General features: G+C 40.3%; 1 protein-coding gene across 7 annotated transcripts in view; it reads left to right on the forward strand.

The window, feature by feature from the left end:
• The window catches only part of Lrrfip2 (LRR binding FLII interacting protein 2), a 104,846-nt gene that overhangs the window by 69,561 nt on the left and 18,175 nt on the right, over positions 1-17,110 (forward strand). For 4 of the 7 annotated variants that reach the window (XM_026779008.1, XM_026779004.1, XM_026779006.1 and 1 more), the window contains 5 exons: positions 991-1,035; positions 2,395-2,511; positions 5,009-5,080; positions 11,464-11,634; positions 15,378-15,470. In XM_026779008.1, coding sequence (XP_026634809.1) covers positions 991-1,035; positions 2,395-2,511; positions 5,009-5,080; positions 11,464-11,634; positions 15,378-15,470 — 498 coding nt within the window. The remainder of the gene's footprint in view (positions 1-990; positions 1,036-2,394; positions 2,512-5,008; positions 5,081-11,463; positions 11,635-15,377; positions 15,471-17,110) is intronic. The other 3 variants (XM_026779005.1, XM_026779007.1, XM_005348012.2) reach the window with 1 other exon arrangement.

Consider the following 17,110-nt stretch of genomic DNA (forward strand, 5'->3'; position numbering starts at 1 on the left):
GAGCCCTTACAACACTAGTGAAGCCTGTGAGTACAGACGGATGGAGTGGATCCTGAGCCCTTACAACACTAGTGCTGTTCTTGTTCGAGTACAGAGAAGTATGCAGATACAAGGCTTGCATGCTAGAGGTCAGACAGCAACAAATGGAACAGCCTCACAGTGCAGGGAGAAGAAATGCTGTGAAGAAAAATGAAGTATTTTTAAAACTTTGAGGCTTGGGGAAAAGAAGATGAACAATGTGTCTGCGACAGTGTTGTTAAGATTTTCAGAGACTTGGCGTTGGCTGTTCTTGGCAGAGCAGGATCTGGTGGGGAGAAAGGCCGATTTCTTACACCCTTTTGTACTGCTTGAGTTTGCTATGTGTGTAAGGAAACATATGTTTATATAACCTGCTTTTGGCATTAAATAGTTTTATGCATGCATTCTGTGTCTTAATGTTTAAAACATTTTTATAGGGCTGGAGAGATGGCTCAGAGGTTAAGAGCACCAGCTGCGTGCGCTTCCAGAAGTCTGGTGTTCAATTCCCAGCAACCACATGGTGGCTCACAACCATCTCTAGAGGGATCTGATGCCCTCTTCTGGTGTAAAGGCATACATACAGTTAGCACACTCATACATAAAATAAATAATCTTTTAGAAAAGAAAAGTCTTTAAAAAAAATCCATTTTTGTATTGATAGTTGCTCTGCTTAATTGAGCTTTGTATGCAGCTTTCTTTAATGTATTTATTAAATACCATGAAAAGAAAAATCTGTCTAAAGAATCTAAAATTTTGAATCCATGTAGCTTGCTTCCAACCTATATTCTTTAGTATATGAACTAAAAATTCTTGATATTTTGTTATAACTTTTATTTCAGTTTTATTGTGTTTACTTTTGATTCCACACATCACTGAACTTAGAAAACCTTGTTGAGATTGTTCATCTCCCCACAAAATAAGAGTCAGCACGCTGAACGTCTTCTTGATCTTCCTATCTCTCTTTTTTTCTAGTTGGATGAAAAATCAGACAAACAGTATGCTGAAAATTACACAAGAGTGAGTATAAAATTCTTGATGGGATGGAGCTCTCAAGGTCAGCCCCGCACTTCCTGGGACTCATTGGTTTTGTTCAGCATTATTGGCCAGTGGAGCTGCTCTTCCCATCCTTTGTTTCCTGTGCTTGACCTTCAAATTCCTCCAGCCTTAGATCATGTGAAAGCCCTGGGAAGAGAGAAGCCACATCTTATTTCACAGGACGTCATCCCTAAAGCTCTTGGCTACTCTTTTGATTCCCACTCTCTAAAAACTGATATTGAAAAGCCATTAAACATGGAAATGAAGTATCTAGGAATGAACCAACAAACCCATAGCTTTGATTTTTTTCCTTATAGATAACTCACTTCTCTAAGAAAAGTAGAACTCCCTTGTAGAGGAGTGCCTCTGTAGTAAAGTTTCTGCTTTCTAAACATTTTTTAAGAAGCCAGGGAAATAATCTACTATATTAAATTTTATAATGCCAAGCAAAACTATAAGTCTATGCAGTTTTAATTTTTTAAGCCACACTCTAGAAAAAGCATTGTAATAGTTGACCCAAATAACCAACACATTTCAACATAGAATCAATGTAGATGTTCTGTTTTGTGATATTTGAGTCAGGGTCCTAGTATATAACCTAGTATATAACCTTGACTTCTGCCTCAGCCTGTTGCTGGAATTGCAGAACTGCACCACTGTGCTCCACTTAAAATTATTATGATGTACTTTGTTCCCTCTTCCTTCTGCAACAAGCCCTCAAAAATCTGTGTATATTTTATACTTACATCTCATTTGGACTCACTAAATTTCAGGTGATTTCTTTTGACTTACAAGTATTCCAGATAGCACAGGTCTCTGCTATTTGTTAGTCAAGAGTGTGGTTTTGGAGAGAACAGTCTAAACTTATAGCATGTACGATGTTCTTTTCTTGCTCTTGGCTACAAATAGGTTCATCTTTCTCTGCAGAGATGAGTTGCTTAAGCAATGTTAGGAGCGAAAGTAGGGAAGTGCTAATTAGACATTAGTTATGAATTTCTAAAACAACTCTAAATTAGCCTGGCAGCTCACCTGAGTGGTGTTTGAATGTGACAAAAGCCTAGAATACAAAAGCTTCTATAAAAATTATTTTCACCTATGAATTTTGAATTTTAGATTCTGATAGTGTTTGAGATAATGAAATGGTACTTGGTATGACTAGCCCCTCTTCTCTCTGCAGACCTATCTAGGCTGACAGTGTGAACTGCTCCTAGTGGTCTTCTTGACTGTGTTGTTAGAATGTTCATCTGAAGCTCCCCTGCTCCCACCACTCTGCCCAGGTTCAGTCTTCACAGCAAACGGTTTTAAAGAACAGCTCACAGTGTCATTGTCTCTCTTTTTCAGCCTTCATCTCGAAATTCTGCCTCAGCCACAACGCCTCTAAGCGGAAACTCATCCAGACGGGGCAGCGGGGACACCAGCAGCTTAATAGACCCAGACACCTCGTTAAGTGAACTGCGGGTAAACCATAGTTTGTCTGCCTTGGCAAAGCAGCTTTGGTTTCTTTGTAGTTCATGGAGCTTTTAACATTTAATGTGACTTATGAGGAACAAACAGAGTTTCTGTAAAGGCCTGGTCATCATCATCACAGCTCAATATCCCGCTTGGATGTTTCAGAGCAGAAAGGAAGGGATTAGGTCATTCTTTCTTCAGTTATCTTTCCTGAAGATGTGATGGCATTGGAATGGGTTCAGTCAATGACCAACAGTTATGTAACATATATGAAAGTAATTCTTTAGCAGAAGACCTTGCCATGTTTTAATTGGAAAATTATTAGCCTTTGACTATGGAAATTATTAGCCTTTTGAGCCATTATCATATTAGGTACTTAAATATAATTTCTTAGTATTTCATACTAAAGTATAGTATTTGGTCAGCAGAAATGCCTGAGCTAGTAGTAAGTTTACTTGATCCATTAGTTACATCTCCATCCTTATAAACCCTTTTATTTGGAAGACGAGAATGTACCAAAAATTATGTTGCTTGTCTTATTTGCTGAATCTGTTCTGAGTAAAAGATCAAGACTTGTGAGAAAAACTGTAATCACCTACCCACTCACTCATTCTCTCATGTTTGTGAACACTTGGCAGTGGACATGTAGACAGCCAATCATGTTCTGCCCTTCAGGAGATCATTGTTCACTGAAAAGATTCTAACCGGTTAAACCAGCTAATACTAGACAGTGATACCAAGAACAGGATAAGTTAGTTCAGACAGGCATTGTGTAAATTTGACTAGGAACAAGAGAGAGCACAAGACTTTTCAGAGAAGCAAGTTCAGAGCTAAGTCTTGAAGGAAGAATAAAAATAAAGCAAGGAAACTGGAGGGAGTCTCTCTTGAGTGAACTCAGAGGACTTGAGGGCTATTGGAGAGTCTAGGGTCACAAGGAAGGGGGAACTGCTGGTGAAAGAAAGCAGGGGTGGGGTGAGGTGGGGATCTGGGGGTACAAATCACAACTTGCTGTATTGGATGATTTGATTTGCATTCTTAAAAGTAACTCTAGCCACAGTCCTGAGGGAGCATTAGATGACAGGAGAACATAACCCAAGGCTTGAACAGTGAGGAAGGAAGAAGTGGGCAAGTGAAAACTTCAGGGGAGGAAATGCAAGCGGCTGGCCCTGAGGTGACTTTGCAACACTAGGATTAGGATGGGCAGTCAGTCAAGAGAGATGGGAGATCAAACAGGTATCTGTTTTGTTTATTTTCTTTCCTTTTCTTTTTGTAAAGTAAGGTTTCTTATATTTCTATGGGTTGGCTGGAGCAGGTGGGAAGGGAGGCTGAGAGTTGAGGGAGAGCAGGCTTACCTGGAGGGCATGCCTGTGGCCATTGCCTTTCCACTGCCGCTGGGCAGGCGCCTGTCTGTGAACGTGCAGGGCAGCGGGTGAGGAGGAGTTGTAGAGCTGTGGCAGGCAGGAGAGTTGATGGGTGGCATCTATGCCTTGGGAGATGTCAGTGTTCTCCCAAGAGTTTGAACTATTGACCAGAGTTTGAATGAGGAAAGTCTTGCTTTAGGGGCTGCATTCTCATGAGACAGAAGGACACTGAGACAACTTCTTCCAGGCTTGGCCTTAGGTTGCTCTTTTATAGACTTAGCCTTTACCTTTTTCCCTTGAAAGAGTAATCTCTGAGAAAGAGATGAGCTTTTGGGTCCTAGTGGACCCCTAGGAAAATGCTTGATGAATGGATCAGTGAGTGCAAGGCCGGCTCACCTATCACAGAGGGAAAGCACAGAGCAAGATGGTCTCCAGCAGTCCATTCTGCTGCCGTTGCTGCACTCAGAGTCCTGTTGCAGTTATAGCCTACTTGACTCTACATGACATGATTGGACTTAATAAATAATATTTTCCATTTAAAAGTTGGCTTATTTTTTTTAAAGAAGAATTTATGGAAACATTTGGAGCAAATGCTCTTCTCATCACTTAAAGATATCCTCTGAGTAGAATTTACCACTGGAAATTGTTTTCTTGTGTTTAATTTCCTTCTCTTTCTCCCAAATTAATGTGCTCAGTAGCTAAGTGATTTAAAAGTAACATAGTTTTTATACTGTATTACGTTTTTTAAAACTTACGCATGAAGAATAAAATTTTTTTCAATTAATTTACTATGTATTTACCAGTGTAAGTGAAGTATTATACTAAAAATATTTGTGATTTATAAATTAAAAAACATTTTAAAAATGTTAGAATATATATATTGCCATATCTATACATCTATATCTCCATTTTCTAGTGCTATTTTTAAAAAATTCAGTGTCAAGGAAGTATTGATACTAGATTGATTTCTCTGGTTCCACTGTCATCTGAAGGATTTGCCTCTTGCAGTGGTTTGGGAATGGGGAGTGGTGTTCACATTTTTATGTTTGAATTTCTCTAGTTTTAGTCGAACTAAGTTGTATTTTCATCTGATTACTTTGAGTTTTAAGATATATTTTGCGACGGTTCGTTCTTATGTCCTGCAGGACATCTATGACCTGAAGGACCAGATACATGATGTAGAAGGGAGATACATGCAGGGACTTAAGGAACTGAAGGTACAGGGCTCCTCGTAGCCCACGCATGTTCTGTATGCAGAAGTGTTGGTAACTGTGGTCCCAGAGTCCATTAACCGGCTGCTCATAGCTTTACTAACAGTGTGTGTCCTTCCAGCATGTGCTTACCCGGCAGTACACAGGACAGGGCAGCTCGCTGTCGGGGCTGATTAGTTTAGATGGTAGTGTAGGTTTGGGGGAAAGTTGGAGCAGAAGATAGTATAACTTGTACTTTTATTATTGTGAGACAGGGACTCTCTGTGTAGCCCAGGCTGGTCTCTTTGCCTTTGGTCCTCTTGCCTTGGCCTCAGTGCTGGGATTCTAAATGTGTGCTGCCACAGCCAGCTCGTTACAGTTTCTATGACTTGAAAAATTTTAGTTGTCTCTTGGGTCTTAACCATACAACATTAGACAAACACCTAAAATATTCTAAGGATATTTTTTACTGAGAACTGGACCTTGAAAGTCTCCCCAGCTCAATGAAAGCATTGCCTGATTCTGCCACCAAGTCCAGTCAGTCTTAGAGGTGGGGAAGCCTTAAAGAAGGGACCTAAAGGCATGCGTACTGATTCTTTTCTTACCTGTATATAAGTTAAGATTATTTATGTTAGTGTGTTAAAGAATTCAGAGCTGGCAAGGTGGTTCAGTGAGTGAAGTACCTCGCCACCGAGCCTGATGTCCTGAGTTGGATCCCTGGAACCCACAGGTAGAAGGAGAAAACTGCCACCAGCAGGTTCTCTACCTCCACATGTGTGCCCTGGCATTTGTGTATACGCACACACACGCACGCACACACACACACACACACGTACAAAATAATGTAATTTAAAAATTAAGAGATCTAATCTTTAAAAAAAAATAATTTGGAGGTCAGTTTGAATGGCCTGTGTATCTCTTCCCAACAAGGATGTCTGTACTTGAAGTGTAAATGTGTCAGGTGGTCATTTGATTATGCCTCCCACCCCATGTTTCAGTATATAGTTCAAGCTGGATATTGTGAAGAAACTAGAGGTCTCATTAAACATGACAGGTGTTAGATGCAAACACCAGCAAGCCTCTAGAGGAGCGAATGCAAGGCACTCTGATAGGTGACTCAGCACAGCTACACATGGTACCAAAAAGGACGAGAGTTCTCCTATGAGGTATGCCCCTGGGAGCCTGAGGTGAGCTGTCAGTAAACATCAGGAGAACTCAGTCAGTTAATGGGCCCATTTATTTTTACTAATCTAAATTTTAAGGTTTAATCCCCCCTTTAGGGCTTAGTGGTATAACTTACATCTTGCATCAAGGGAACAAATCTGGTACATTAGATACATATATACTTTCTTAATGTCTTATACAACAGCACAGCCAGACAGCGATCACGTGATTCAGAGGAATTCCTAACTTTTTTGTTGTTTATTTTATTTAAAACATTTTCCTCTTATTTTATATTATAATTTATGAAATTCCTTGAATAAAAGTGCCAACAAATTTGAAATTTGAACAGGTAAGATGCCGTCTCTTAATTCTTTTCTGTGAATGATTGGACTTGACTTTAGATTTCTATTTATCCTTGAAATGATTCATTTAATTGGAAAAATTGCAACAAAAATGTATCTGGTTGGTGACTGACCATGGTGTTGTGGCATATCCTACTAAAAAGGGCTGTTGCTTTACAACTTATAATGTTGTTCATGATTATTATGTTTACTTTTGGAGTATTTTCCCTAGACTCACTGCCACCCTTCCTTTAATAAGGAGTGTTATAATGTTTTCTCCATGCCATAGAATAGCCTGGTAGTGTGCATTATTGCTCAGAAAACAGTAAAATAGTATTTTTTTAAATTTTATTTATTTATTAAGGATTTCTGCCTCCTCCCCCCCACCGCCTCCCATTTCCCTCCCCCTCCCCTGATCAAGTCCCTCTCCCTCATCAGCTTGAAGAGCCATCAGGGTTCCCTGACCTGTGGGAAGTCCAAGGACCGCCCACCTCCATCCAGCTTTATAATTTTTTCTCCCCATAAAGTCTTACCACCTTTTTTTTCTTAGATATTTTTAAGAGCAGTTTTTAATTGGTAGTTAACATTTCAGAATTATTAGATTATTAAAACCTAGTGTTACATTAGCTTTCTCTGGGGACACTTAGTGCAACTGGTCTACTCACCTCAGATAGCACAACAGCAGCAGCCCAGCTTGTGAAGCTGGTGAGCTTCTGGGGCATACTTCCAGGGGTGTGGGTGACCCCCAGACAGTCCCTTCACTGAAAAGTCACCCCATCAGGGATTTAGCCTTCGCCATCACTGCATAGACGCTCCCTCCAGTCCATATTCCATAGTCCATATTCTCGTGCGCCTTCCTAGATTCTGTGCATCTGGAGCAGAAGTATATTCAGCTGGCAGGGAGGTGCAGAGGGGAGGGAATGGCTGGGAGTTTTAAGTGAGGATCTAATGACCTCTCTTCACTGTTTGTTATGAGAAAATGTCAACAGGCCCAATCATTTCTTTTTTCTTTTAAATAGGTGTATTTGTGTGTGCTCAGGTAGAGGCCAGAGGTACTAGAGTCACTGTTAGCTGCCTTACCTGGACGCTAGGAGCCAATATTTCCTCTTAACTGCTAAGCCATCTCTCCAGCCCCAACAGGCCCAATCTGTTGTGGTTAATTCCAATTGCTCTGATTAAGATGCTAATTGCAGTTACGCTGAGTGGATGCGTTCCACAATAACTGTCTGACCAACCTGCATTCCTTCAGTCTCTTTGTGTGGTTTTCTTCTGTGAGATGAAGAGGCTTGGAAAATAGTCCCTGCTTTGACAGAGTTACCTACACAGGGAATTGCCTGCAGTAAGGCAATGTGGAGAACTTGAAAATGTTTAATAAATGCTGTTATTATCAGGTATTAGTTATGACATTATTCAAGAACCTTAAAACCTAATACATTTCTAACTGACACTATTTTCATATCTGAGTACTGAACAAACAAACAAACAAACAAACTGAAGTCAAGGTGGTGATGGGGAGACAGGAGAGAAGAAAGGGGAGAGAGAGAAACACCTTTGGATGAACCAGGCTCAGTGGTACTCACTTGAAGCCGTAGGTACTTGGGAGGCTAAAACAGGAAGATTACTTGAGCCTGTGAGTTCAAGACCAGTCTGAATGGCATAGCAAGAACCCCTATCTTGAAAAAAAAATCAACTAAAATAAACTTTGGGTAAGCAAAGCAGCAAAAACCCAAACTATAAGATTTCAGATACCAGGATCTCAACCATATAGGTTTATAAAAATGTAGCATTCAGAATTCCTCTCAAAAGCTGAGAGGCACAGCTGGACACTTCCCTTAGGCAGCTAGAATCTTTGCATCCTTACCTGTTGCTAGCTTCAGCAAGCAACCACTTGTGTCCAGCATAATCTTGATCTAACCAGAATAATCCTAGCTCTAAGAGATGAAGACACGTTCTTGCTCTATGTCTCTGAGGTCCCTAACCCAAATTTAGCATCCTTTATTCTTCTAACCTCAGAAAGTATATATTGCCTTTACAAGGACTTGACATTTTGGTGGCAAGCAGTTAAGATTCATTAGTTCCTTAGAATGTGCTGTTCACTATCTCAGCCTTTTATCAGCTTGTTGTATTTGTTCAGCTAGGATTTGAGAGGTTGAGAACAAGAGCAATGTATCTGTCTTTGTATAAATTGTCTGATATAACTACTGCTTCATTTTTATTGATTAATTTTGTTTATGACTTTCCAGATAATGTTCTTCTGTACATACCTTTTATTTGTAGGAGAGCAAGAATAGATTATCTCTTTAAGTCCAGAAAAAACTGTTGAATGAAGAGTTAATGGACTAGGAGAAGAAATCTTATCAGCTATAAGTTGGTCAGTATGTGAAGTGTCTACTTTATGTAGGGAACTAAGAATAAAATAATGAAGGCGCTTCCTGAACTAGTAGTAAGAGGGCTTCACAACTGGGTTATGAATGCTTATTGGGGGAGTAGTTGGACATAGATAATCAAAGCTTAAACATTTATACTGTGGCTTCAAAATGTGGGTGTACTCCACAGTCACCCCGTGATACTTAAAATAGAAATCTCCAGACTATGGGAAGGATAAAAAAAATTGTTTTCATAAAACTTGACTAAAAAATGTAAGTAAGATTAGGATATTTTTCTACCTTGGCACTTTAGAAGTCTCTCTTAAAAGTATTTTTATTGGGCTGGAGAGATGACTCAGAGCCCTGGCTGCTCTTCCAGAGGTCCTGAGTTCGATTCCCAGCAACCACATGGTGGCTGACAAACTGTGAGCCATATAAACTCTATAATAAGATCTGGTGCCCTCTTCTGGCAGAACATAATAAATAAATAAATCTTTAAAAAATTTTTTTTTTTTAATGTTTGTGTATATGAGTGGTTGCTCACAGAGGCCAGAAGAGGCATCAGAGTTTTAGAGTTGGAGACACAGGTACAGGTAGTTGTGAGCTGTCTGTAATAGGTGCCAGAAATCAAACTTGGGACTTTTAAAAGAATAGCAAGTGTTCTTAGCCACTGAACCATCTCTCCAGCCCCATTTTAAGAGTTTGTTTCCAAAGCCACAGAGAAACCCTGTCTCTAAAAACCAAAAAATAAAAAAATAAAAATAAAAAAAGAGTTTGTTATGTGTTTTTTACAGGGAAATCATCTTATACTAATTTCACATGGACATGTTTGCATCATGTATTTTGTTCATGTGCCTAGTTTTTGAGCTTCCTTTGATTCTGTTACCCATGGATTCACACCCCATTTTATATGCTACTGAACTGTGATAGGATTTTTTTCTACTGCTAACTTCTTAGGTGATATTTGATATTATATGAATAGATACCATTGAATCTGGACCTTCTTATAGTTGACTTTTTAATATATGCTTTTAGTTAAATGTTTTCAATATGATTTTTAATCATACCTGTATTTAGTTCTGATTTGTGAAGCATAGAATTACTGGGTCAAATGGTTGGACATCTGAGAAACTGCCCAACTGTTTCCGGAGTAGCCACTTCCACTTCCACCAGCAGTATAAAGAATCCAACTTCACCATACCCTCCCTAATCCTTTTTTCTTTCAAGGGGAAGGAGCTTGCTTGAGGTTGAGGTGTGGTCTCTTCTACTGGACATTTGGCCTCAGCTCTGTGCCTAAAGACTTGATTATGGATTCTAGCCATTTTAATAGATGAGACATAGGATCACACTGGGTGTTTTTGATGCGCATCCCCTAATGAGTATCGGTGCTGAGCATGCATCCTTGTACTCCTTGGACATCCATGTGTATACCCTTTTTGTGGATCTGCCTGAGTCTGTAATGTTCTGGATGGAAGTTACTTATCAGAACACTTACAAGTACTTCCTCCCATTCTGTGGGCTGCCATTGCAGTGTAAAGTTTTAAATTTTAATAAGGTCTCCCTTTTCTCTTTGACTAAGAGTGTTCTTTGTATAATTTTTGTTTAAGAAACCATTAACCACCCAGAGTCATGAAAACTGACTTCTGTATTTCCTTTAGAGTTTTAAATTTAAATCTTTGGTTCGTTTTGAGCTAATTTTTGTGCATGGTGTTAGGTAGTCATTCATCTTCATTCATCAGAACAGGGCTCTCCCAGCATCATTCACTCTTTCCCTTTGGATTACATGGACACCTTTGTTGAAAAACTGATTATATGTTAGGTTCTGGAGTCCTAGGTCTCTTTTACTGATTTTGGTTTGTTAAACATTTGTACTCATTTAAAAAAGTATCTCCAAAAGTGAGTACTTTTCTGAATGAGTTTTTCTTTTTATCTTTTAATAAGTCAATAGGCAATTGCAATTACAAAGTTACTTGTTTTAAAATATTGTATAGTATCTTAGGTAAAAATTTTTGAATTACATAAAATTTCAGGCACTGTGCAATTATCCTTAAATAATTAAAAATGTTTGTCCCATTTGCATTAGTGTTAAGCACACTGAGGAAATACTGAAAACTGAAACCCAAGAATGGCAAAATTCCGAGAAGTGTGTGGTTGTGCTGAGAGAGGCTGTGTTCTCTCAAACTGCTGCGTTCTGAACACCAGACATCTACTTGTTGAAAACTACAAGAGAAGCTCTTCTTAAAATAAAAATGATTCTATCTACATTTACTACCTCTTAAAAACACGTTTTCTGCATACTTTTTCATTGCTGCTTTATTTTGTGTTCTTGGCATGCAAAGAAAATACTTCCCAGAAAGGCATTAGTGTCTCTCCTACCGTCTTTCTGTTACATGTGCACGCTGCTAAACACAGAGTCCCTCGCCTGCTTACACTGTGTGGAAATGCTTCTTTATATGTGCTAGGTCATGCTTTGCTCTTGTGTCACTCATGTGCAGCCACCAGGTTGTGGATATCAAGCTGATGATTTTTTGTCATTTAGGAGTCTTTGTCTGAAGTAGAAGAGAAATACAAGAAAGCCATGGTGTCCAATGCACAGCTCGACAATGAGAAGAATAACCTCATCTACCAGGTGGACACCCTCAAGGACGTTATTGAAGAGCAGGAGGAGCAGATGGCAGAGTTTTACAGAGAAAATGAAGAGAAATCAAAGGTAGCTTGCACATCATGTATACGATCACTTTCTTGGTCCTGAAAAATCAAAGTCTGCCATTTGAAGAAGGTAGGGTTGGCGGGAAACTGCAGAACCAAGTGGTCTGAGAAATTAGTCACTGCCCTAACAATTTTTTTTTCTGAAGGACAACTTTTATCCTTTTTAAGTTTTTAAAAACTAGATTACAATTCAAGTAGCGTTTTTTGTTGTTTTGTTTTTTGAGAAAAGGTTTCTCTGTAGCTTTGGTGCCTGTCCCAGAGCTAGCTCTTGTAGACCAGGCTGGCCTTGAACTCACAGAGGTCCGCCAGCCTCTGCCTCCTGGCAGAGTGCTGGGATTAAAGGTGTGCGCCACCACCGCCCGGCTCCCTAGTAGTGTTGTTTTAGCTATGACGATGACTTGGAGTTGCTGCTTTCTTTCCATCATAAGTGGAACGACACAGAGCTTAGTGAGATAGGTAGGTTTTTTTTTTTTTTTCTGTGAGCTTCTGAGCTCTTCAAGAGACTCCACTTTCCAAATAAGCAGTTACCTAGAAACAGCAGTTTACAGATAAGCCAGACACGGACAGGGGTTTTCCTAAGAAGTTACGTACAGTTGGAGAATAAAAGCCACTAAGTGTCAGATTTGCCCTGTTCAGCTGTAGCAAAGAAACTGGGGTGTGTTAAGAGTTTCTTGAACCTGGAAATTTTAAAGTGTTGGTGTCTAAGCATAGAATAAATGGATATTATTGCCAGAGATTAGTTATTGCTTTATTGCTAATACAGAAAAAAAGTAAGAAAACGTTTTAGGAAATATGTGTTGATTGAATTGTTAGAAACAGTCATCTGGATTGTGCATAGTAAGGGAGCCAGTTGTGTTGTGTTTGATGAACTTCTATGGTGATGGTTTCCAGAGCAGGCTCGCTGATTGAACTGAGTGTACTGCTCAGGTGTGTACGTTAGTGACATAGCAGAGACTGCAGCTATGGGGACAGGAGATATATGGTAGTTTCCTCTCAGTTTTTCTGTGAACCCACAGCTACTCTCTAAAAGCCTATTTGAAAATGCCGCTAGGGTCTAGGTGTGTGAAAATAAGGTATCTTCCATGTTAGGTCAGTGATGGCCCACAAAGAGGATGCTTTGGAGACAGTAACTGCGTTACTCTTTGGTATTCTATCCTAGAAAGCAGTTCAGAGGATTCTGAATCACCATGCATACTTGATGTGCCTCTTACAGTAGAATGCCATCTGCACAGATACACAGAGGGGCCAGCTTCTCTCATATGCCTCCTGGCAGCAGATGCTGAGAGCTCTGTACTCAGCATGTTGAAGTTGTCACCAACCCTGTATGGTGGGTGAAGTGGACCCAATTCTACAAATTGTTCTTGGACCTCCATGTTTGTTTGTTTTAATACACAAATAGTAAATGTATATTTTAAATTTAAAGATGTTTTTAGTTCTTCTTGTTATTATCATAATAAATGCATCCTTAACTTATTCGTTTTCTTTAGGTTTTTGTTTTGTTCTTTGGAGACAGGGTCTCATGTACCTAGGTTAGCTTCAGACTTGCTAAGTAGCCAAAGGTGATCTTGAGCTCCTGGACCTCTTGCTGCCAGGTGCTAGATTTTAGGGCTGCCCCACCCTACCCAGCTTAGTAGCTCCAGCTTTAAACTTGTCTCTATGCCTGTGTCAGCAGCAGAGCCCCTGACTAGGAATGTGTGGAGTGTGTTCTTGGACTGGGGGCATAGCTCAGCTGATAAATGCCTGGATACCTAGTCCTTATGTAAAAGCCTGGTATGGCAGCACACATCTGAGTGTTCTGGGGAGTGACAGCTGAATGGATTCCTGCAGCCCACAGGCCAGCCAGCCCATGCAGTCCATGAGCTCCAAGTTCAGTAAGAGACTTGTCTCAACAATAGGGTGGGCACCAACTGAGAAAGAATCTGACATTAACCCATGGTTCTCCCATACACATGCACATACGTGCAGGTACATCCATTCATACACGTACATACCACAAACATACAAAAGTTTATTTTCTTAATACTTCTTTTAATAAGGAACTAGCTTAGTGACATTTAAACACATGTTATTACTCGATGGTTAAGCATACTTGCTGTTCTTCAAGGTGACCCAAATTTAGTTACCAGCACCCGTAAGATAACAGTACCATGAGGTAGCTCACAACCACAGTTCCAGGGGACCTGACACTCTTCTGGCTTCTGTAGGTGCCAGTATGTGGCACACATGCATGCATGCATGCAAATATTCACACATATACATAAAATAAAAATAAATCTTTAAAAATTTCTCTTAGTTTTGAGCATAGAAGAAGTATGTAGAGACTCTAATGAGTCCATCAGCTTTTCATTGCTACTTTTCCTCTTTCCTTGGAGGAATTCTTTTTATTTTCTATTTTTCTTAAAGATTCATTATTTTATTTTGTGTATGTATATACACTACATGCATGCCTGGTGCTTGTGTAGGTCATAAGAAGGAATTGGATCCTCTGGAAGTAGAGTTAGAGATGGCTGTGAGCCACCATATGTGTGCTGGGAGTCAAACTCAGGCCCTCTGCAAGAGCAGCAAGTGCTCTTACCCACTGAGTGAGCGCTCCAGCCCTTGGAAATTCTTTTTAAGTTTAGTGATTCATCTTTTCTTTTTATAAGCCAAGAAGACATTAGCCAATTTTTATTAAAAAAGACATACAGGGGCTGGAGAGATGGCTCAGTGGTTAAGAGCATTGCCTGCTCTTCCAAAGGTCCTGAGTTCAATTCCCAGCAACCACATGGTGGCTCACAACCATCTGTAATGAGGTCTGGTGCCCTCTTCTGGCCTGCAGACATACACACAGACAGAATAATAAAAAAAAAAAGACATACAGCATTTGAAATACACCTCAACATATGTATTTGTGGCCCTCCTTTCCTAGAAACTGGCAGCCTGCTGTAAATGCTGCTGTGCTTGGGGCACACATATCTACACTCCTGTACATAGTGGTTATTCCATTGTGCAGACACTGCTCCACCAGCTCCCAGCTCATGGGCGTTCAAGTTGTTTGCAGTACTTGCTTTCCTGAAGTCATCCTGCAAAACAATATATTTGTATTTATAAGCTGCTTTGGTCTTTCTCTGGTTTTCCCAGTGTATCTGTGATAGAGAGCCATGGTGGGTGGATCCACGGAGTTGTCTTTTGTGAGCCACAGGTGGTGACACTCAGACTGCTGTGTGTTCTCTCCCTTGAGAATATTTCATGTTGGAGCTGTTCCCTTCTTGTTTCCAGGGCTTTAGCTTGGCTTTCCTTGTTGTTAGTTTTATTTTTGTTATTTTATTTGTCTTATTTTAGGAATTCTTCAAATGGAAAAATAGGAATAAATCTTTGTCTCTGAACATAAATTATAATTTCTTGTGTAGCTTGTCATTCCTGTTATTACTTTATAGTAGCTTTTGCTATTCTAAAAATTTTAATTTTTATGTAATCTTTTCTACTACTTACATTTTATTGTTTTGGATATTGGAATCATTTAAAATAGTCTCCTGTACACTACAGTTACTCGTTTTTAAAAAGTACCTACATTTTGCTGTTCTTCTGTTGCTTTTCTTGCCTTCATCATACAGGATGGAGATTTAAAGTTTAACCCTTTTCACCAAATGCAAACCATCCATCCAGGCATGACTCTGGAAATCAGACTTGGCCCCTGTGTTCAATGACATTTGTTCAGCTTTGTATCCCCTGACCTCTGTAACAATATCATTTGCTTAATAACAGGAGTTAGAAAGGCAGAAACATATGTGCAGTGTGTTGCAGCATAAAATGGATGAACTCAAAGAAGGCCTTCGGCAGAGAGACGAGCTCATTGAGGTATGTACTTGAACTGTTGAAATATTTGATTTTGAAAAACAGATGAGTTGGATAGGATAGTGGTGTGTTTGTAGGGAGACTATTACAGTGTTATAAAGCAATGGTTCTCAACTTTCCTAATGCTGCAATTCTTTAATACGGTTCCTCAATTTGTGGTGACCCCCAGCCATAAACTTACTTTATTACTACTTCATAACTGTAATTGGCTACTGTTATGAATCATAAAACAGCTGTGCTTTCTGATGGTCTTAAGCGACCCCTGTGAGAACTGAGCAACCCACAGGTTGAGAGCCGCTGCTATAAGGATAGTCATGAGCAACCCCTGTGGAAGGGTGCTAACTGCCTCCAGAGGTCATGACCCACAGGTTGAGAGTTGCTGCTATAAAGAGTTTACTTGTGTAAACATTTATCTCTCAGAAATTTTCCAACATAAAATATAAACCAGGCTGGTCTCGACCTCACAGAGATCCGCCTGCCTCTGCCTCCCGAGTGCTGGGATTAAAGGCGTGCGCCACCACCACCCGGCCAGTGTCTTTTATTCTTAAGCACTCTCGCCTGCAGATATCATAGGAAGTTGGAAAAGGAAGCATTATGGAGTATATTCTTGGGGTCCTAGGGCATGGCTTACAATAGGACATGTTTCTTGAGGAGTAAGAATTTTGATCTTTACTCAAGTTAATGCCTTTGAGGCAGCTGAAGCTGAAGAAGAGGTGAAGTTGTGAGATCTCAGCTCTCTGCAGCGGAGGAGCTCTGCAGCACACTAAGGCGGCATCACAGTGCAAGAGGGTCACCCACCGCAGCTCAGCACGTTTGTGCACCACCCCGCTGTGGCTGACTGTCTCAGTTTTTAAGAATTACATGGGAGAGGATAACTGTAAGGCTGGATTTCTGTAATTTATCATCAGGGTGCTACTTACAAACTTGGAAAGCCTTGGTCTTTTTATGCTTACAATTTCTGTCCTTTGGATGTCAGTAGCTACTGATCATGCACGACTGAAAACTGTGTATCACACACAGTGCCTTTGGGTCTCCAGAATTAAGATGTACACAATCAGGTGGAGAGTGTGCGAGTAGGAGGAGAGTGTTGCTAGTTGTTTACCAGTGGCAGTAGGGGACAGGTAAGATGTTAGGACAAGGACTTGCTCTGCTTGTTTACCCGTGACAATGGGGAACACAGTAAGACGTTAGGACAAGCACTTGCTCTGGTTGCTTTCTGTTGATGTGATAACGTCCATGGCTGGAAGCAACTTAGGTGGGGAACAAATTTATTTCACCTTATCAGGTCACATTCCATTACTGAGGGAAGTCAGGGCAGGAACCTGAAGGCAGGACTGTTTGCTATTATTGCACACAGCAGTCTCTCCAGCTGGGGAACTCATTCACAACCCAGAAAGTACACCAGAAACCATGGAGGGTGCTGCATGCTGGCTGGCTAGCTCACTGGCTGGCTGAAGCTTACCCTCCTGATAGGGCCCAGGACCATCTGCCCATCAAGACAGTCCCTCCTAGACAAGCCTACTGACCTGACAAAGACCGACCTTCCCCCAGTGGATTCTAGGCTGTGTCTGTGCTAACGAAGACAACATCACTACCCACCAGAAGACTTGTTTAAGAACTGTCAAATGGTGAAATCCTATTTT

The sequence above is a fragment of the Microtus ochrogaster genome, chromosome 5, assembly GCF_000317375.1.
Source record: "Microtus ochrogaster isolate Prairie Vole_2 chromosome 5, MicOch1.0, whole genome shotgun sequence".
Lineage (NCBI taxonomy): Eukaryota > Metazoa > Chordata > Mammalia > Rodentia > Cricetidae > Microtus > Microtus ochrogaster.